General features: G+C 48.2%; 1 protein-coding gene across 1 annotated transcript in view; it reads right to left on the minus strand.

The window, feature by feature from the left end:
- Positions 1-22,844, minus strand: part of LOC8042772 (MAP/microtubule affinity-regulating kinase 3) — a 159,400-nt gene that overhangs the window by 34,081 nt on the left and 102,475 nt on the right. The window contains 9 exon segments of the mRNA XM_040211723.3: positions 386-485; positions 1,911-2,131; positions 5,812-5,947; positions 6,028-6,084; positions 10,386-10,456; positions 10,515-10,580; positions 13,956-14,217; positions 16,065-16,097; positions 17,790-17,891. Of these exon segments, the coding sequence (XP_040067657.1) occupies positions 386-485; positions 1,911-2,131; positions 5,812-5,947; positions 6,028-6,084; positions 10,386-10,456; positions 10,515-10,580; positions 13,956-14,217; positions 16,065-16,097; positions 17,790-17,891 (1,048 nt within the window).

Raw genomic sequence — 22,844 nt, forward strand, 5'->3', positions numbered from 1 at the left:
AGGCCACTCCTTCAGATAAGTCTCTATGGCAGTTTCCCAACTGAGTGTTTTAGTAATGTTGCATGTAGCTAAATGTGAGAAGCATAGAATGTTGACAGCAGAATTTTAACATAGGTCTAAGAAATTTTTAAGTGATCTTTCGTTTTAATAGTTGCTAGTCACACATAGATCACTGAACTTGTATGTCTGATAAAATCACTAATGAAGGGTTAATCTTAACAGTGCTTCAAACATTGCATTCGCGTTCATGCCAACAGCGTACGAGGCAGCCACAGCCAAACCTAACCGGAGGGAGTGGAGGAAAGCCCAGCAACCGCAACTTTTCCGGGACAGACTGCCAGAGAGGTGGCATACAAGCCACAGGGACGGGCGGGTAGGGCCTCACCTATCCTTTTGGAGTCCCCAAAGTCCGTCTCGGGTTCCAGGTAGGGCTTCAGCTCGTCTTCCTCGTAGCCAATGTTCATCCACTTGTCCTTCATTATCACCTGCGGGAAGGACACATGGGAAGTTCTAAAGAAGCACGACCGCCACCGAAGGGCCGTCCAACCGCAGCTACTGCCCCTACAAGATCCCTCCAACCCACGCCTCGCATAGACCTGTGCAAAAAGAGCTCTCTGACCGCCGCCATTCTGTGACTCCAGCGACCGGGTTCCGAGCCCGTCCCCCAGTAGAGGAGGTGTCGCTCCGACGCAAGCACAAAAAAGTGACTGTTCCGAGCGAGCTCCAAGCTGCCCCAGAGCGCCTTTTCTCTAAAAGTGGATGGTCCGTGCTCACACAGGAAACGGAGGCACCTTATCTGGTCGTAACAGTCGACGTCCATACCGCTATAATTACCAACAGAACTGTCCTGCATCGAGCGCGGGCTTCCAGTCTCCGAACCGCATAGTCCCGAGATTGAACTAAGGTGTCCAGAACGCGCCTCTGGCCGGTGCGTTTACTGCGTCTTAAACGCCGGTCCCTCAAATTTCTGCCCGACGACGCCGTACGAGCATCATGTTGTTGCCGGACGTAAAAGGCGCCTGCTCTGGTGCGGGTCGTTTTCCGGCTGGAAGGCCCACGGAACCTTCGGCAGCCGGGAGCTCGTACGTTGCGACGACGGCTACGCTACTGTTTGCTCGTCCGCCGGGGTCGCTACGTCGGACGACACGATGCTGTTTGTTGCCGCTTTGGGACCGCTTTTGATGTATGGGAGAAATGGGACACCGAAAAAGCATTCCGGACGTTGTACTTGGAGCATGCAAATGCGGCCAAGTGCGTGCCAAAAGGCAAAGAGAGTGTGTTAGAGGCCAGGCATCCCCAAAAGACGTCCCGCCATTGCCATCCTGTCAACAACTATTTCAAAAAATAAATAAATCCATCCAAAAAAAAAATGTTTACAGGTTCGATTGTGCTAACAAAGACGAGAAAGCGCATAAAGTGCCTTGCACAAAGCACACTGTTTCGTTTTGTGCTGGATTTTTTGTTCTTTTTAAGATCCGTTTCATTTATTTTTAGGCATATATTTTTGTTCTTATTTTATCACATTTTTTTTTTAAACATGCACTCCTCACCAGCACGTTTGCATTCAAATAAAATCGTTCTGTGATCCAGAGCAGCTGTGCGCACAGCTTAGTGCTTATGGTGACCGACAGCCACCGTACCAACCAGAGTTTAAGCCCCGCCAGGGTGTCGTTTTTCCATTAGTTTTACAAAGACCTTTGTCAGCTTTATATAGGACTCGAACATCGCGTAGCACTCCCAGCATCATTCGTGGCGCCCTATCCCGGCGTTCGTTCCAGGCGCACGTCCACGACGTACCTTCATGACACCCATTCGGGAGTATATTTTCTCGTAGAAACGACCCACAAGACACATTCTGCAATGAATGGACAAACAAGGGCCGACCGTCGGCGGAGAAGGGGGGTCCTCACCTCGAGGGTGGCCCTCTTGGCCGGGTTCAGCACCAGGAACTTCTTGAGCAGGTTCTCGCAGTCGGTAGACATGTAGAAGGGGATGCGGTACTTGCCCCGCAGCACCCGCTCCCGCAGCTCCTTCAGGTTGGCCCCGTCGAATGGCAGGGACCCGCTGACTAGCGTGTACAGGATCACGCCCAGGCTCCACACGTCCACCTCAGGCCCATCGTACTTCTTGCCTGCAGTCCACGGGGGAGGCGCTCAGCACCCCGCTCAAGCCCGGACACCGGGGAACGAAAAAAGATGGGCAGCTTTTTGCCAAAGTGTCCGAAGAAGTGACGGCGATATGGTCGCCAACAAGGGCGCGTCTTTGGAACACCTGGCCTCCGGCACGCCTCCTGTCATTGTTTAGATGCATGAGACAAAGTATCGTCGAAAATAGGAAGTTTGAGAGGGACCGACTAAAGCTACTGCTCTCAGTCAGTAACCATAACTGTCATTGCGCACACAGTGATGGAAGCGGCATTTCACCTTTGGTAGCGGGTTCTGTAGCGGGCAAAATATGGGTTTGGAGCAGTCACTGATGCTTGTGAAGCTGATCCCAACATCCGCTAGCGCATCGCTTGAAAAGTAAAAAAGTGATTGCATCTCTAACAGAGTTCATCCATTCATCTATAATAATGACTGAGGGTTCTTTTCGATACAGGAGCATATTACTTATTACTGTTGAGACCGGCTATAACAAAGTTAGTTATAACGAAATAGCGGCTACAGCGAAGCGATCATGACTTCCCATTCCCTTTTGCACTTCGTTATAACCGAAGTCGGTTACAACGAAATAGCGGATATAGCGAACTGATTTCCGATTACCGTTGACTTCGTTATGACCGGTCTCGACAGTACCCTTTGAAATAAGAAGAGACAGGGAGCAAAAGGAACACGGCCATTTTTTTTTAGAAATAAGGCATTCTATTTACATGGGTACGAAAAATGGTTGAAAAAAGGAATCATAGTGCAACATCTTAGCTGGGATAAAGCCTCTCTTCCCTCCTCATTTTAAGCGCGGTAGTTGATACAGCCTGTAAATATAATTCCTATAAAGTGCCAGCAAGAAGCACCCCATCCGCTAACACCTACCAAAAAAACGTGTCCCACAAGTGCTACGAACCTACAAAACTGAAGACTTCGATTAAAGTGCAAAAAAAAAAAAAAACCAATCGCCCACAAATATTATCAAAGACTCGTTTTGTAAAGGTGACTGCTCTTTTGCGGTGCTGGAACCAGAGTTAAATCAAAGTTTGCTGCTCTTTTGAAAGACGGCTGTACAGGAACTACCCCGACCACCGTATTTATTCAAATATAGACCCGTGTTCTCTTCCTTCTCTCCCTTTCTTGTTAATTAGAGATCAACCTACAGTCTAGACAAAGGTCGACCCGTAATAACCCGGAGCACTATTAGCATGCCTATCACGCTAAGCAGCCGCTACCCCAGGCCAGCCGCTGCTTCCAGCACTTTGGTGCAAAGCGGCGAAGCTCGACGGGCTGGTGAGAGGTGGTGAAGGTTGATGCAAGCGGAGCAGGTGCCACGGTACACAGTCTGCAACCAAGGCAGGAAGGCACGTGATAGACATGTCAGCCAAGTGACTTATCACACTAGCCACCATCTTAGTTTTCTTGCAAAGATTTCTCGCGACTTGGAGTTACCGACGTCGCCGACACAGTCTAAAAATTCAGACGATGTCGGCGATCGACCGATCAGCGCATGAACCGGCGAGAGGGGTCGAAAAGCAGTCTCTATACTTCACCTTAAGCCAACGCTACGAGCCAATGGGACCAATTAAACGGAATAAAAATGCCACATCGTTGCTTTCATCATCCCCCTGTACTCATTCTTTCATCGGCCAAACCAATCGAGCCCAAGAAATGTCCCGTGAATCACGCCTTTAGTATGCCTGTTCGTTATTGTATATGTTCAAACCTTCGACTGCGCTCTAACCTAAGCATAGTTGTACCCATCTCTTGTCACTTCTCTGAATATAAAAATCAGCCCTTAAACTATTTTTTTTTTCTTTTTGCTTCAAGCCCATTTTGGAACAGGTGTGGCAAAAATCTCAGCCAAAATGGCGTACTGGCACAAGATGTAGCAGGCATGACACAATTTGGCGGAAATGGCGCAGCACTTCGATCAGTGCGCATAGTAAGTCACTTTTACGCGTGTCCACCTTTCATTTACTCCATCGCACGCAAAGAGCGCCTCGTGGTCACTCAAGCGTGTAGGAAAGGGAATGCTACACATACAAGGCGGCGTTCCAGCTCAAGATTAAAAAATCAGGCAGGCACCACCGAGCACCGCAGTTTCTCGACTCAAGGGCAAACTACTCTGGTTGCACATGGTCACATGATTTGATGACCCAATTAAAAGTATGACTCCAATTAACTGAGCAACAACAAAACAGATGCTGTTGTGGCTCCGAGCATTTTCTTCTTTTTTCAGTGTGTTTTTACATACTCTCTAAGGCTCCTGCCTCGTGTTTTATTTCTGCGTGCTCGACGAATCCGGGGTTACGTCAGTTGCCAGAAGGTCCCGGAGTTTTCTGCCCGGCACAACGTTGCTGCCAATGTGGCCGTGATAGCAGTTATTGCCGTAAAAGGGGGAAGACGGTCACGGAGGTCTCGGGTTCGGCTGCAATGTTCGTTTACCCTTCCCCGGTTCACGAGGAGGTCAAACTACCGACCTTTAGGCGTGCCGTGTCGATAGTTTGGCATGCAACCGAAGCTACCGGCACAATACCGAGGCACTCGAGGCATTCGCATACAACTAGCGTACACATACAATTTCTAACGTGCATCATTTTGATTCTCCATTGGAACATCCGTTTAAAAAGATTGAACGTAATTACCGGTGCCAATTTTTAAAAACAATCTGGAAATTTTTAGTGGTTTACATGCCTTTTAGAACTGACAACTTTGCACAACTTTCTGAGCTTGTTTTGTTTGTCCCAAGCTCGGTGCAATTGTGTGTTTATCAACCTCTCCTGTAATGGCCTTCGGGGGAAACTCAACAGTATCGGTAAATAAACAAATAATAAACGACCCCCCGCCATTCACGGCCTCAGAAGTTCACCAGCTCGCCCGCATCTTTTCCGTCACTTCAAGCGCCCTATCAGTTTTGAGAGCCTCGTAATCCTGAGGAGGCTTGCCAGGCTGCAAAAGGTTCCCAACGAAATAATAGGTGCGTTCGTGAAAACAAAACGTGAATGGAATAAAAGAAGTGGGGCACAAATTTCTGTCCCCTTCCTCCCATTCATCCAAAAGTAAAAAAAGCTGCCTCCACGACGTACAAAGACCAATTACAATTTGGCACCGGCGAGCACGGGGCAGCAAGCAGAACCTCTACTACAAAAACCAGCATTGCAAAAGTTCAAATTTAGCGAAGCGCCTTCAACATGGGCACGCAATGCCGCTACAGCCATCCGTCGGTAAACCAACCTCTCTTCATCAGATCGCTCGATTGGTTGGGAGTGTGGGAGCGGTCTCATTATTTGTAAGCGCAACACGACGGAGAAAACTCCCGGCTAAATTTTAACTACACGCTCAGAGTTCCGGCATTGCTCGAGTAAAAAGAAAGAAACACCGGGCCCTTTGATTCAAAAGAATAAGACTACAGTTCGGAGCCAAGCAAGCCGAGTCAATCTTGGGGATGGAACTAGCCAAGTATATATTGAGAAAGGCAAGGAAACTGAGAGGCACGGGCAAATGCTGGACGAACAATTTTTTCCGCTTCCTCGCCTATTTCTATATAGGTTCAGCTGGTTTTATTACGAAAGAACAGAGACACAAAGGACTAGGACTAACAATCTCAAAAAGCTTGAGCATCCGGTGCAAGCGGAAGAGAAGCAGAATACAAACGTGCGCTCACCCTGGAAGAGTTCGGGTGCCGCGTAGGGTGGGCTCCCGCAAAACGTGTCCAGCTTCATGCCGGGCACAAATTCGTTGCTAAATCCAAAGTCCGCTATCTTTATGTTCATCTCTCCGTCCAGCAGCAGGTTCTCCGCCTGCCGAGAGAAGACCACGCCCCTTTGTGACGGCCGCCAAAAATGGCCGCCGTTCGGTTTCTCGAGAGGAGATCCCTCACCTTCAGGTCCCTATGGATTATCCTCTTTTGATGACAATACTGCACTGCCGAAACAATCTGCGGGGGAAGAGAGACAAGCACGCACTCAAGACCAGGGCCTCAGTCGATGCTTCATCCATACAGAAATTTTTTTTTTAAGTGACTTTAGCATATAAATGAACTTCGTTCATAAATGTTCCGTATAATTATAGGAGACAATGCAAAAAAGTGACTGATAGCAATACGTATGTCAATGCATGGCCTGGCCCACGCTTCAATAGTTCAGCTAAAGAGAAACTTTTCCCAGGCATACGGATGATTGAGAAACTTCCAACGCTCGTGAAGCCCTTAAGGATGCCCAAAGAACCTGTTAACTGCAATACTGTCGCCGGTTAATTTTTCGGATGCCAAAACTTCGGACTAGCTCGAATGTTTGGATGTCTTTGTAAGACCGTCACCGACACACCCCACTATAGAACTTAATGTGGAAGAGAAACCAGCATTTCGGACACCGTAACGTGTCAAAATTTTTTTTACTTGGTTAGTAAGGCTTGTACCCACCAAGCCGCCACGAACAGAGCCGTCGCTATTTTGGTTTAGACTTGTAGACTCTATAGCACTCCCTACATGGAGAAGAAGGTGGATTGGGCCTAATCGCGACTCCAGCAAAACGGACGCCACCAAGCGGGAAAACCAAGAACCAGCCGGACCAGGTTGCTCCGCACCCCTCCGCGTCTCTGGTGGCTTTCGCGGACACGTGTTGCCAGAGCGGTGGCGAGCAATGTGTAATTTGACCAAGGCCCGGAAATTTCTTAAGTTCGCCCGAGTGCTCATTAGTGCGGTGAAGCCTCAGCAGGTTGTTTCCTTCCATCACGTGTTTGAAAGCCCATTCACTCCACAACACACGACCGCATGCTTTCAATTTCTTGGATAAGGAGGAATCACGGAAAACCTTTTTAATTTCTCGTCTGCCTTGAATCACATTCAAAGGGACGACTGCTCGGTAACTGATAAGTGGTTTCTTTATAAGGATGTAGAACAGTGGACTGAGGACGACAGACGAGGCATTTCACTGGAGGAAACATCAATGTTCCAGTCAAGTGAATGGAAAGGTTCGATAGCTGCTTTTCTTGAGTTTGGTTGTGTTTGATTATCTTGAAAATTGAGCCACCCACGCCGGTTGGTGCATTGTCTATTCATCTTGGCTGCTTTTCGCTGAAAAAGCCTCTGGACCACACTAAAGGAGTTGGGCTGATTTCGCAATTACTTGATTCAGGAAAACCTGCTCGCTGCATATGATTAATGAGGGAAATTATCTGTTTTCAAAAGGTGGGGGACGTGTCTCGCAAAGTTAGAAGCTGTCACGGCATTATGATCTATCGTGCCTCCAATATTTATATTATAGCCCCGTCGAAGCCAGCAGCAATATACGTCTACATTGGTCAAATTGACCGGCCACAAAAAACTCATTATCTCCGTTCAGGGTTCGAAGCAAAGTTCAATGCAGAAAGGTTCTGCGTGAATCTACGATGAAGACTCTCTTCAGTTTGTCTCCGTGCTACCGGCTAGAACCATTTGGCTAAGTTTAAGTAGTATCTCTCTGTCTGTCAAATATACTTTTATTCAGCAGTTCACCTAATAGCTAGTCAACTAAGCTCATATTTCAACCCGAAGAATATACTAATATCGCTTTAGTGGGACCATAGTACATAATATAATACATAACCCGCTCGTCAAAATGACTTCTCGATTGCTACTAAAACCTGAATTGAAATACGAGTATCAGCTGCTTAGTGAAGCGCCAGCGGGTTAACATGCTCCTTAGCCCAAGAAGCGCGTGCTTCATTTTTGTAATTTTTCTGCAGTCTGTGTTGTTGACCGAGCAGACGACTGGAGCTGTTTCTTAAACGCGGATACGCACAAAAGCTCGATTCCGCAGGCAGATAAGTCGCATGGTCCAGGCATGCGAGTTGGCTGAATATTACTCTCGATAGAACAATTCTGTAGCCATCGATGCTTTCCTTAGACAATCAAAACTGATTAGTCTATTACCGTCTCTCTCCGGAGCCCATAGTTTCGGTTTTGAATGAAATCTCAGAAACGAAAGTGACATGAAAATAACAAGAAACACCGGGAAAACAAAACTGTGTTTTGCAAGTTTATGTGCACTGGCTACACTTAACCGTCCAAGTTCAAATACCTATAAAATTGGGCATTAAACAAAAGAAAATCTGTTAAACTGAACGCGCCACCTGTTCAGGCGGCCCGGCCGAGCCGACGCAACCTGGACTCAGCCGCCATGTTTGTTTGGTGGTGGCGCCCCCTATAGGTCTTTGGAGTCGCGAACAGTGAGGGTCCAGTTTCGTCGTCACCCGATAGCTGTCGTAGCCATCCCTGCCATCCACTCACCACGGCTGCGACGGCCATCGGTATGCTGCCATTTTCGTAGAATTTGCTTTCAAACCGTTCTTCTGCCAAGAGCTCTAGCAATGAAGTGATCTCAGCTGACAGAATGTGGCCTCTAAGCAGCACTGCACCAGCGAGATTTCAACGAGGACAAAAAGTGGCAAACGGAGCACGACGAGAAGAGGAGAAAGTTGCAACAAGCAAAGAAGTGGAAAGGGGACGACACCAAGCAAAAATTTGTGGGAATTTAATACCCCACCTGAACTGCATTTTTTAACCGCCTGATTATTCCAACTTTTGAGTAAATTCGTCGAGCTAAAAGAACTGGCTGCAGACTGTAAAGAAAACCTCGAACAAGACGCAGCTTTTGTCGTCTTCTTGCGGTGGCCCCTCACCCGGGTGGTTGAGTGTAAAAGTCTATTCAGAGAGTGAAGTACCCTTTTAAGTTCCACTTCAAGTATCAACCTTGGAGTGTCCCCAGACCAAATGACTTGGACCCATAAAAAACATATCAATGGTCCCAAGATAAGGGAGCAACGGTAACTGACAACTCTCACGACACAACGTGAGAAAAGTATTGCAGAATCGAATCCTCTCAGATACATACATGTGCAGCAATGAGACAACTCAATTCTAATGTTTTCTCAGTGACGACGATGTTCTCGAAAAAAAAAAAAGGAGACAAACTGTGCCACTAAAAATTTCTATGCGCGTGACATTTATTTTAGATCTTCCCCTAGAACAAGGTCTCTACAGGCCTTTTCCACATACCCCCAATTTGAATTGTGGAACTTCCAGTACGGCAGAAAACATTGTTTTGTTCTCGCCATACCACTAGTGTTCCACTGTGAAATGTCATTTATTTTTGTTATGCCTCCTTTCTTTTTTTCTTTTTGTACTTATTCCAGGTTGCACGTCCTGCTCCTTTTTTTTTTTTTTTTTTTTTTTTTGTCCCGGTAAATGAAAAAAATCTAAGACGCGTTCGAAGAAACAAAACGCCTCACGGAGATTTTAGAAGTAGAACGTTTGGTGAAACCCCTACAACTGGATGTAGCCCTTATTAGAGAAATGCACAAAGCAGCCAAAAGAATGGGAGATAAGCCGACGCCCGAGCGGCAGTAAGACTTATCAATAATGCGGAAGATAGTGCAACACTCGGAGGCCTCTCTGCCGGAGAACACTCAACTCGGGCCGGCGATTAGCGACCGCGCACTTTCCACCCTGTCGGGCTCGAGATACGCAACGGGCACTTGGACACTCGCAGAGTCCGGGGGGCACATCAACTGCGCGATTCAAATGCATGTGCGTGGTCAGGAAGGAACTGTGCGGAAACAAACATGGACAGCCCAATCGTTCGTCATCCAAACAGTTTGGGCAATGGACAAAAGTGATACGACGACTACGTTTCGAAAGAAAAAATGTAATCGCCTCAATCCTACATTTGAAGTTGGAAATATGCAAAACGTAGACTCCGGGACCTCTCTCTCTCTAATTATAAAAGCTGGTTTTGGCCTTTTGGACGTCAAGAAAATGAGTTACACAAATGGCAATTTTGGCAGGTGGGGACTGCCCACCTAATTTAGCAGAGTGGCGGTTGCGCGATCTCGGGTGGCACCGTAACTGGCAGCACGACGTCACGTCGCGGACTGCAATTAGCCGCGTCAAATGGCAACTAAATTTAGCGGGAAAACTTGCCCGCTGAACTCAGCAGCTTGCTGCGAGAGCCAGTGTCCCATCTACGGAGCTTGTAAACAATAACGAATGAGTGTCAGGCTCGTGGTCACGCATCCACGGGCAGCTCAGACAGACCCTTCAAAATAGTGTTTACACGGGGGAAAAAAGCTGGCCTTTTATAAGCAAAGTCATAAACAAAAGCATTACGTCCTCGCTATCCAGGAGGTGTTGCTGTGGCCCATCGAAACAAGGGAGGGATAGAGAGGCCCGAGGGGGGGGATCCAGTGTGGGCCACCCACCTGCCTAAACTTTGCCCTGGCCTCCTTCTCTTTCATCCTGCCGTGGGCCACCAGGTAGTCGAACACCTCCCCTGCAGAGGAAAACGGGTGAGCACCTCCTTCCCCGGGAAGGGCTACAGGGACACCCACCCCCGCTGGCATACTCCATCACCAGGTACAGCGTCTTCTCCGTCTCTATCACCTGGTACAGCTTCACTGCAAGGCACAACAGATGCACGGGATCGTCAACAACAGCACACAATCGTCACCCCCCCCCCCCCTCAACAGTCCACTGTGGATGTTTGCCCTAAACACGTCGCTCTATATTCAGTATAGAACAGAGTGCACAGCAACCTGGGGCAGGAGCTTTTTCTTTGGTTCCCCTTCTCTTCTGCACCGTTTTAAAATTTATCTGTACCCCTAGCCCAGTTACTTCTACAGAGCGTCCCCTCACAACATTCGGTGTTCTTTTAGTCACAAATATTAACTATGCATTGCCAAATGCTCAGTCCCCACCCAAATATAGCGCTAGTGGTCCAGACCAGATGCTAATGTTTCAGAAAAAACCGTTACCTCGTTCAAAAGTAATAATCGATATTTCAAAAATTTTCCACGAGAAGATGGTGGCCGACAAAGCCCCAGAATATGTGGGGCCGAACGGCGCAAATTACTGTCGAGACTGGTTATAACGAAATAGCGGCTACAGCGAAGTCACGATTTCCCATTCCCGTTTGTACCTTTTCAATGCATGTGTTGAAAAGTTTTGTAGCCAAGGAAACTGAGCGGCTCTCGCAGATATAGTGAAGAGATATTTTCTGATGATTTAAAAAATCATAAAATTCAGAAAGTTTATTAAGTCTCAGACCGCCACACTTTGCTGCTGTGGCTGAGCAGCCACCCAGAACGGGCCGCAGACGAGGCTGCAAAGGCCGCTGGCAGCAGCCTCTGCATCCTTGCTTGCTCCCCACTCCTCATCTGGGAAGCTGCTTTTCCGCGTCACACGCGGAGAGGGGCGTTCGGCGCGCTAGCAACAAACAGGCGGAGATGACGGAGGGAGCCTAGGTTTAAGAGAGGAAGCAACTCCAACCATCGAGAGCGCTTGCAATTTAAGGGCAGACGCCTCCTGGGCAAATTGGCGCAAGCAAGCCTGCATTTGGTTGTAGCATGGCCAGCGTGGCTAGGAAACTGGGCGGAGAGGGGGACAGGTTTACAGAAGGTGATCGCTTGCGAGTTTTGACTCCTTGCATGCTCCAGCTCATAGTGCAAACGCAGCCCACAAACCATGCATACCTGCCAACCTGTGGACTTTCAAATTCGTAAAAGTTCTGCAGCCGCGGCGGCGGGGGGGGGGGGGGGGGGGGTGACGCGAAGCGATGTGCAGCTGAATGTCAGCCTGGCCAGCGTGCAAAACGCTTACATCACACGTGCACGTGCTACAGAATCCAAACTTCTCTCGCTTTTCGGGCGGCACGAAGCACGGAAATTTCGACGTGTAGACACCTAAAAGTACCTCTTTTGAGGTTTGGAGTTCGGCATTGCGCCGGCAAAGCCACAGTGACCAGGAGAATGCTTCCGTTACACGTGCAACAAACACAGACGCCGTACTTCTCGCCTCGAAACTGGCCAATGCAACGAGGCCCAACAACGTCTGAGCATGCCGAACCAACGTGCACCCGTGCACCGCCGAACACACGAACAAAGGCTTTGGGCTTTGGATTGGTTTTCGATTCGTGGCCACCGGATAGACGGATAGTAAAAATCACGACACTGCCGCAGACGGTACCTATCTTCTTCTTGTGGCGGTGCAAGATACCGCCAACAATGGAGTTACAAAAACGACAAAAAAATAAATAAAAAATAAAAAAAATTAAAAAAATTATTTTTTCGTAAGATTTGAAGCAAGATTCGTAAAATCGTAAAATTACTCCCAATTCGTACATTTTACGAAAAATTCGGAAGAGTTGGCAGGTATGACCATGTGACCCCGATCGAGCGGTTGCCACCGTTCTTAAATCTAGGCCCACTATATCAACGAGAAGTGAGCTTGAGCGTGAACTCCGTGCCATGCACGCTCCTTTGCTTGCTTCGTGTTCTGTGTTGGCGTCGCGGATCGGTGTGGTCACTCTTGTGCAAAAGACTAACTTCGCTCAAGTACAGATTCGGCGAATGATCGCCACACAACGATGGGGAGTACCGGCACCGCCGGCTCCTCAACAAGGACGATGAACGCAATTTCCTTGAAACAAACGCGTGCCATCCTCAACGAGGTGCGCATAAACGTGGCTCGCAGGAGCCACGTTTATGCACTAGCCTCACTGTGGAAGCTATGCTGCAGCACTATTGAAACTATTCTAGTCAGTGTAGACTATGCGACTCCATAGAAGGTATGCTGCAGCACTGCATAAGCTATGCTAGCCTGTGGGAACTATACTACAGCACTATATAAACTATTGTCTCGAAAGCTATTCTAGTCTTGGAAGCTACACTACAGCACTATAGAAGCTACGCTAGCCCGTGAAAGCTATCATGCAGTACTGTAGAACAACTACTGTAGAAAAAGGGGTGCACAAAGGCGAAAACGGCGCGGTGTCGAATGAGACCTGAGGTGGTACCGTATGTGCACAGAATGTCGCACAACCTCAAGAAGGTGGCGAACCGCTTTGGAGTGCCGCTCGTGTTCTCAGCACCGAGCAAACTCGGCCAACTATGCTCTCGTATCACCGGTGGCAGCGGTAAGAGGCAAGGCTGTACCACAAAACATGCCAGGCCATATGTTGGTTGTGCCACGGGGGTGGTTTATGAAATCCCTTTTACGTGTGGGAAGTCCTACGTAGGACAGACGGGCAGGTGTGCGAACGACCGACTAAGGGAGCACACGCAAAATTTAAAGAAGAATGATGGGGCACATTTGCCTGAACACTGCAGCAAATGCCGGTGTGAGCCACGTCTTTCTGAGACAGCAATTCTGGGCAGAGGCAAGTGCCAAAAAGCGCGCGAGTTATTAGAGGCGTATTTCATTAGAGAAAGGGGTGCACAATGCGTAAGTGACACATCTGTTGCACTCTATAATGCCGAGGTTAGATTATTTGATAAGTTTTTGTAAATTGGGCGATAAGCGTATGTCACATGGCTAAGCGCGTGCGTGGACGAGATGAAGATGACGAGGATTGTATTCCTTTCTTTCTGCACTTTTCAAATATAGTTGTGAGTGGCGCCTGTTTGTCTCTTTCTCTCTTGTGTCCGTGTTTTTGCGCCTTGTAACATGAATGCAGTACTGTGTTGGCCATTCTAGCCTGTGGAAGCTAAGCTAACCAATCGAAGCTATCCTAACCCACAAAAGTTATGCTGCAGCATTGTATTAGCTATGCACGCCCATAGAGCTATGCTAACCAATAGAAGCTATGCTAGCCTGTGGAAGCTATGCCGCAGCGCCATATTAGCTGTGCAAGCCTGTAGAAGCTAAGCTGACTAGCTGACAGAAGCTATGCTGCAACAGAGCATTAGCTATACCGCAGCACTGCGTTGGCTATGTGAGCCTGTGGAAGCTATGCCACAGCACTGTCGTGGAAGCTAGGGCAGCGTCCCACTTACCGATGTTTGGGTGGTCGAGCATCTTCATGATGCGCACCTCGCGGAAGAGCTTCTGCAGGCTCGATGGGTTCAGCTGGGTCTTGTCGATGATCTTGATGGCCACCTCCTTGCCCGTGGGCACATGCTTGGCCAGCTTCACCTTGGCAAAGTTGCCCTTGCCGATGGTCTTGAGCAGCCGGTACCGGCCGATGTGGGGCTCCTCAGAGGTGCGGCTGCGTGAGGACGCCGTCGTGCGGGGCGCCAGCATCGACGCATCCTCCCCCTGGGACGGGACACACGCATAAGGTTAAGGGACATCACCCACGAGATGCTCAGATTGAAAAAGAAGCCACCACCGGTTGCCACGGGACAAGCACAAAGTGCGGGAAGCTAGGCTATGTCAGCCTCTGCAACTCGCTGCATAAACAAAGTCAAATTTTTTTTACATGCTAAACCAACCAAGGGCATCTAGTATGCCCTTTGTTGAGGAATCATTTAGATCATGTGGGGATCGTTTGATGTACAACCAAAACCTCGGTTAAACGGTGCCTGCTCTGCAATAAGTCTCAGTCAGACTGTGGGCACCTCAACCAGGATTCAAACCCACTACCCGGAGATCTGTACCCTGGCACTCTGCCTCGGAGCCACTGAGGCGGCTCGGCTCGCCATGCATCTTGCTCCACCCGTCGTGTTTGTGGGCAGCGGTAAGGTATGAGGCAAGCGTTACAAGTCTGTGGCTAGAAGCAAGGAAGAGTCACTTGAAACTAATGTTGGTGGTGGTACGACCAAAGTACTGGGATTTCGGTAGCCCACATGGCAGAAAAACACTTGTGAAAAGAGACAGATTCCAGCAATGTGTCGTGACAAAAAAAAGAAAAAGGTTCATTTTCATATCTGCATATGTGGCCTAACAAAAGCTCTTCCCACTTGATTGTGACAAAATCATTATTCAGGAAAACCTTAACGAGAACTTATCTTCTTTGACCAAACTATTTATCTAGAAGACTTAGTTTCCACAATACAAACTGCACACTATTTTTGGGTCTGCCCCTTTCACCCAAGCTCCATTTAAATGTAGAGCCGCCTTCCTGCTCTCAATGCCTCAATGTATCTAAGAAACCATTGGTTCAACATCAGAAGCAAAATTCAGTTCCAGGAGGCTGTAATTGCAGCCGCTCAGTCGCCCGATATATGCGCATATGCATAGACACAGAAACAGCACGACCGGAAAGCAGCAGTCCACTGAGCCCCAAACAAACTGCAGCCGCCGCAACCAGGCTCTAAGCAATAAAATTTCGCAGTTTGGCATCTTATTTTGAAGGCACAATGGAGTATTAAAAAGTGGGACTATACGGAAGGCGAGTAAACCTCCAAGAAACCCGAGTGCTCCATGTCGAGAAGCTACCGAAGCATTTTACGGATATCAATAGTCCCAGAAAGAACGAAAACTGCGCCTATTTCAGGCCTTTGGCACGCTGTCGGTACCTTCCCTCTTGCTTTGGCTGAGCGTGCAAATTTTAGGCTCAGGAAGCGCCAAAGCGTTACCAAAAATTGTGTGCTGGAGAGGGAAGAACTACCGTTCTCATCCTGACTTATAGCAGGTAGAACCTAGAGAAAAGGACCGCAGCAATAAACAGGTCAGAAGACACACTCACCACTTTCCTAGATAGTGACAACAATATAAATTAAGTCACTCAGCACCCAATAACAATGAACCCATAGCCACTCAGTACCTGTAGATACATCTTGGGGAACAAGGAAGAGATTCTCCTAAACTATTTACGAGGAAGAGAAGCATTGCATGGGACTGTTCATGATCTTTTTACCTGAAATCAGACTACCCAACCAGAGTGCAAGGCCCCCGCTGAAGTCCTTTACGAGCACAGAGCTCCCGTTGGAACAGCTCAAGTTACCGAAACACCTGCAGCGATGCCATTAGCCCAGCTGTCAATGAGTCACAAGGCCCGACGATGTGACGTAGCTATGAACTATGCAGAGAAGAAGTCGGCGGCTGCATTGCCACCGCGTCGACCATCCCCCCGCGCTTCCAAATCGTGCTGTGCACAGATAGACAAGGGACTCCCGGACGGCACACCCTCCGAGACACGCACACCAAGAGAGTTCACTCACCGGCGGAGATTTGGGGAGCTTAAAGACCGGCCCCTGAAAACGACAGTGAGGTTAGCAGTCCCCACGCAAACCCAAAATGCTCGGCGAGGAATGTCATACAAGCTATCCCTGGCAGCGTACCATCTGCCTTAGGCAGCATTTAAAGGGGAGACAGTCAGGTTGGGTAAAATGCACTCTTCTGCAGAGCACTCCAATTGCCCTGCCCAGCTTTTCGCTCAAAGCTCTGCAGTCTTCGCACTTCCAAGGTGCAACGTTACCTACCAGTGCAGACGGAAAACCTACGTTCTTTTAGTTTTAATCTCCACATCAAAGCATGTATGAATGGCCTCGTGAACATTTACGCGACATTCTTTTAGTCTTAATTCCTCTATCAATTATGTACAGCACGTGCTTGCTCGCCTGCCGAGCAGAAAGCCTGCGCATGGTGGGCTGTGACTTGTGCATGCTACACCGCAATGTAAAATTGTCGACACACTGCCTTCTCCCCTTTCCTCCTGTCCACCACTATTTATGTAAAGTAATGCCCTTGAGGAAGCACTGTGCCAGAAATGCTTAGAACGATCAAACACTAAGCTCGTGGGCTAAACTGCCATCGGTTCAAATGCCATTAGGAATCAGGCCAGGTCCTATTGTGGGTTCCAACAACTCACTACCTCTGTACAAGCTCAAGATATATGAAACCACCATCCTTCTAAAGCAACACTCCCAAGAACAGAGTTATATTTGCGTTTGCAGTGATACAGACGCCTAGCAACACAAATCCACTACCGTAGAATACCGAGCATCCACCCATTCCACATTAAGCGCCCATTCCCAAATTTGTAAGATCTGAGAAAATATGCACAGTACATTGATATGTAAAATTGATGACTGGGCAAGCGCCCATCCCACATTCTTTTGCAATGATCTCTAAATTTTGAGTGGGCGCTTGCCCGGTATTTTACAGTAGGTGTGTTTTTGACAGCTACCCCAAGAGCATCACCAGTGAGAAGCAGTAAAAAATGTGGTTGAAATTATGGCCCGAAGAAGGGGGATTAGCACCACCATCAGAGACCGAGGAAACGGTAATAATGTAGACTTTGGCACCAAGTTACGATAAAGACCCACAAAGACTTCAATCAGAAGCGAGGTGAACACTGCCACGCCTTGCTTTGGCCATTTTAACTGCAGCAACAAAACGGAGCAGAATTGGCATGTGACCGATATATGGGCCCTGACTCGATGAGAACAGCAGGACGCCTCTTTCGGATATCCAGGCTCACGAGATGCTTGAGCCATGTCAAGGTCGGAAGCTCGTGCTGGACACGGGAAAACCCAAGGTCCTCCCTGCCATTCTCATTTCTTTCGCGCCTATACCATTCTTCTAGAGCAATTTTCCTCGCCTAAGAACCAAGCTTGTGTTTGTGTTTATTGTGTTTAAAGTGATGCAGACACCTAGCACCGGACAATGCAGTCCTTTTTAAGTTCATGCGGCACTTCTTTTACTGCTGCCCCGAATGCCCTTGAGAAGCAGTAAAGTGCAGGCAAGTATGACCGGGAAAGAGTATGAAGAAGGGTAGAAGGAGCAGGACATTAAGGGTCGAAGAAACTCCGCTAATGTATGCCTGCATACCGTGTTACATAGAAGTCGCACACAGACTCGAATTAGAAGACAGGTCAATAGACAACACCCAGGACCCCGGAAATAATGTGGCCGGCCATGAGGGTGGGCGCATGGGCCCTCACCTGGTCCGTGGTGACAGACTCGTGGACCGTCTGGAGGGGCGTCCGCACGCTCGACATGGCGACGGTCAGCGGACGCAACTTGACCGTCCCTCCTTTCTGGACCTGTGGGCATCGAGAAGCAGCGACGTTAGGTCACCTCGATTGGGGAACTCCCACAGAGGGGGGTAGCCCATCTCCCTCCCCCGAGCCCACCACCCGTCGTTTGAAGCGCCATCTAGAGGTCGCACTTCGAAACTGTACTTTTTGGCAACGCTGCCGTCGAGACGCCATACATCAAAACCTGCGTACTGCCGCATTCGCACGGGCGGTCGAATAGCATTTGCAAAGTTGTTGTGAACGCGATTGCTGAAGGAACCAATATGATTTTGTGCGCTCTTGACGATGAAAATGAGCGGATCCGCTTCATGGCCGCGATTTGAAAGCCAGTGTGAATGCACTTCACCTGAACACTGCGTGTGGAAGCGCCGTCTATGGGCACTTCCATAACCGAGTTAAACGAAAGCACGTGGGTGCACTTGGTGGGTAAACAAACACGCAAGGAGCGGACAAACATGCACACCGTATTGTACTCCAAAGTGACGCTCCGGATACGCCACCATTCCAGAGATTGGGCCATTCTACAGGTGCTGGGCTCATGTAGCAAAGCGACATTTCATTTCTTTTTTTCTTTCTCACTCTGGTTTTGCTTGTCAACAAACTTAGTTCTGCCACCTGCCAGCCATTCTTGTGTAGATTCCAATCAAGGTATGTTTACCAATTTTTTTTTTTTTTAGTACAGCTTTTCCAAATCACATGCATGGGGTTTTCCAGGAGTAACATCAGAGGTTACCGTTTCTCAACAAAATATTATAAAACTTTTATATTGCAAACAAAAAAACAAGCAGCAGCATCGATGCACAGGATCACTAGTGTTAACCAAGTACAGTAAAGGACCATTTTTCCGGGCTCAATATTTGACGAATATTGCGATGTACGGGTTTTGGGAATCTTTCGCTGGCACAAAATTTTGAGCTATCTATTTCTATTTCTTTGCTACCACAATCTATCTGTCGCAGCTTTTTCCGAGTTTCAAACTTCGCAAGATTTGATTTCTCACACAATTTAAGTCATTTCCAGCATTCCCACATGGGCAACAAAATGTTACAGCTTGACAGTGACCACAGTTGAGTGCAAACTCCTCGATGAACTGGTCAGTCAAGTTTTGACACTTGTGCCACGAGACCCCCCCCCCTTTCCAGATGCTGCTCACTGCTATAATAGTTGGGGTTGTGTGGATCTTTGTACAGCGTGTAGTTGGTCAGCCATTTCAAAGTTGCGACGAGTCACACGCTGTAGATGAGCAATTTAGCCAGTGCAGTACAACCACTAGCCTGGGGTGCACCACACAGTAATGATACACAAGCACACGCCGGTACGATGCTCATCCAGATCGAAACGGGCAGGGATTGATAGTGGCCAGCACTTCAAAGGAAGCATGTGTTAAACGTTCCTTGTACATGCAAGGGCAAATGAAAAGCAAACACAGTTTTCAATGCAACAAAATGGCCATTTGTGGGGGATTGGTGGCTGAGCGGGCTAGTGCACACAAGCTCGGAGCACGTGGAGCGAAAGCTCGCGCTGCAGAACCCAGGGATCCTGGGTTCAATCCCCACCCCTGCCCGTTTCGATCTGGATGAACATTGTACTAGCGCACGGTCGTTTATCACTCCTGTGTGGTACACGTTAAAAGACCCCAGGCTAGCGGTTGTACACCACTGGCTAAAGTTCTCATCTACAGCGAGTGACTTGTCGCAACTTTGAAATGGCTGCCCAACCACGCGCTGTCTAAATATCCACACAACCTCAATCATTACAATGGCATTCTCCTGCTCATTTGGGCGATTTGAAAAAAAAATTACAACAGGAGACACTGTACGCGCTTGTATCATGACTTTGGGACAATTATTGTGGGACAAAAGAAGCAGAAGCATGAGCTGGTGTTTGCAAAGATCGAGCTACTAGCTTTGTCCACGAAACAGCGACGGAAGCCAGTAAATGATTCTGCCTCCGCTCTCCCTTGCAGAATTCCCCAGACCTTAGACAATGTAAAATAAGTTAATACCTTTCTCACTGTTGTTCCCACAAATAGAATCTGCTGTTGTTAAGAAAGAAAAAAAGACTATGCTGCTTTTGCGAAACAAGGACAGACAATAGACACCAAAGTGTTTTCACCCTTCATTGCAAGTAGCTCCAGTTAAGACTACATCCAGCAGTCAGAACTGTAAACAACATACTTCATCGCTCAGCTTGTGGGAAGTTCCGCTAATTTAGAGGTCACAAAAGTGCTCCACCAGCTGTTTAAAAATGCAGAGGAGGGCCAGAAAACACGTGTCTGCAGTCACAAAGCAGCCACCGCCCATCCCTGCCCCACGGGAGGCAGGCAGGGAAGTCAAGTGTGCGTCGGGGAAGGCGGCCAGGACGGTTCAAAGAACGCGGGGCCCTAGCAACCCAGCCTTGGCACCCTAACCAGGGGCATTCTGGGGCCCCTTATAAATAGCCCCGCTCCGGGAAAGCTGGGAGAGTATGCGTGCCCAGCAATTGAGTGCACAAGGCCGCCGCCCAGAGCCACACCAATGCACCCCGTCACTTGACCCCGCCTCTCTCTGCAACCGCATCAAGTTGCAACCCAACGGCGCTCTTGGAAGCCTGGATCCCTAACGGAATCAACTGTCAAGCGGCCACTGGGATCGGTACACAGTGGCCGACGAGGTACGGCAACAAAGGCAAACCATGCAACTACTTTGCGTAGAAATTGAGCGAGTGAATTCCGGCGATTCGGAAAGTCGTGTGACCCACGTGCCTTGAAACTTGGTCAAACTCTGCATCCGAGCCAAGCATTCCAAGATAGTCTATAACGACACTGCAAGGAATCCCAGGGGGTGGAAGTGAAACCTTGCGACAACTTCCGGAAAATCTTCCGACCGACGATCCAAGTTCCGTCACGGTCCTTGGACGTGTTTAGTCCAGAAACCATGCCGATATCCACATTGGCAACGGTACTGCGGCGAGCACCACAAGTTGCACAAGGGGGAAGAGAACTTCCAAGGTATCGGAGAACTTGACGCGCGATTGCCTCCGTGGCAAAGAGGTTGTTGTGGGTTGCGAGCCATGAGGTTGAAAGTCCCAACCCAGGATGGTTCGTTCCAAAGGAAACCTCTGAAGTGTAACTAACAGCCATAATTGATTGGCAACATTTTTTTTTTTTGTCTAATTTGCATTAGAGTTTAAAAGCTAGCAGTATCTTTTGCTTTTAACATTATTCTTATGTACCTCCGAGAGATTTCCATGTTCAGGCAGGTCTTGCTTGCTGAAGGAAATAAAAAAATACAGAACCACCTAATTTTTTATTTTTTTTTGTCATTTAGAAAAAAAGCGAAATTGCTGCCTTTGGACCTCAAAAGAGATGAGCAGTACGATCGAAGCAAAGTGCACAGAGTCCTGGCAACTCATTGGGAGAGTACAAGGCAGTCTCATGCCATAACAAGCAGATAGGATTTTAGTGCCAAAGCAGGGTGCAAACATTAGGGTAAATGTTAGATACATAGCACACAAGCCATAGTATGAGAACACAAGGAGCCATGTCGCTAGAGCTCAAGGTTTGTAATGCTGAGGAAACATTGAAGGGAAACCAAGTTTAGGATCTAATAACAAAAAAAACAATGAAAAAAGAAAAAAACAAAAAAACCTAGGCAGTGTTTTAAATTTCACATTTTTCTTCAAGCAAAAAGGTGACTCTGTATTGTATTTTAAAACAGACATTTTGTCTACTTTCAGCTTTAGGAATTGATAAATGCCAGAAAACACTGCCTACAAGATGGTGCCTGCACAAGCTCAAATGCCCCAGATGAGGCCAAGGTAACCAATTCTAGACTGAAAATGAATAAAGCCACACATTTTGTCTCTCTTCCCGGAAAGCCACTGTTTAAGCTGAAAACTGCCCCGGAAGGAAACTAACTGGCCCTTTCTGAAGGATACTACAACTGCAGGAATATCACTTGCGTCCTCTGCATTATTCTATAGAACATTATGTTTTTATTCGTCCTGTTTACACAGTTTGTCTTTTTTGGGGGGGAAGGGCTGAGGAAGAAGGGTTACAAGCATCTGAAACTAAAGGTCCGTTTACACTCTTGCAACCGAGTACGACCGTGAGAGACCAGACCGGTTTTTAAGCCTCTTGCGATCTCTTAGGACCAGCTCCGCTGTAGCACATCCGGTCCCAAGAAGTCGCAAAAGGCTTTAAAACCGGTCTGGTCTCTCTCGGTCATACTCGGCTGCAAGAATGTGAATGGCGCTTAACCTGTTAGGGTCTGCTTAGTACCTGAAGCGCATCTCTGCTGTCAGCATTGTGAACAAAACAATTGTCCACCAGTAGCACCGAGTAATCTTCGGATGTAAAACTCTGTGAAGCTAATGGCACTTCACACGAAGCCTATCACGGTGTTCTGCCTCGCTTTGTACCCGACAGTGGCGCAAGATTGTTTATTGCGGTACCAAATGCCAGTTTCTCTTCTGGACAACAGTGCCACAGTGCAATGTTGGAGTTCCGCAGCACTGTGGTGTGGCAAAGTGGTACGATCCGTCCTCGCTCGGCGTCTGCTTGTCGCCTCCCTCGTGTGGACGCACTTGGGAGACGAACTGCGGACATGTCGTCACGTGATCAATCAGTGCACGGATCAGCCTGTCCTGTGAATCGGTTGTGAAGGGGAAAGGGGTGGAAGGAGCTTCCCTTTAGCCCTTAGCCTATCACTGACTATAGGTGGCTCGATTACATGGGAGGTCGTGGATGCAATTGTTGAGCAAACGCACCTTTTCCAGTGTTAAACACTCGCTGCGTTTTGTCCACGGAGCAATTATGTATAGACCAGTGGAGAGATGTGACTGCATGTGAATTCTATGCATTTCTGGCTTCCATAATGCTGATGGTGCATTCAAGAAAGAGCACCATTGCCGAGTTACATGCCAAAAGACCAGGCAGGGGTTGAGCAGGAGTAAAAAAAGAAAACAAGACCCGGCAGT

The sequence above is a fragment of the Ixodes scapularis genome, unplaced genomic scaffold, assembly GCF_016920785.2.
Source record: "Ixodes scapularis isolate PalLabHiFi unplaced genomic scaffold, ASM1692078v2 PGA_scaffold10__122_contigs__length_95168666, whole genome shotgun sequence".
In the NCBI taxonomy this organism is placed as follows: Eukaryota; Metazoa; Arthropoda; class Arachnida; order Ixodida; family Ixodidae; genus Ixodes; species Ixodes scapularis.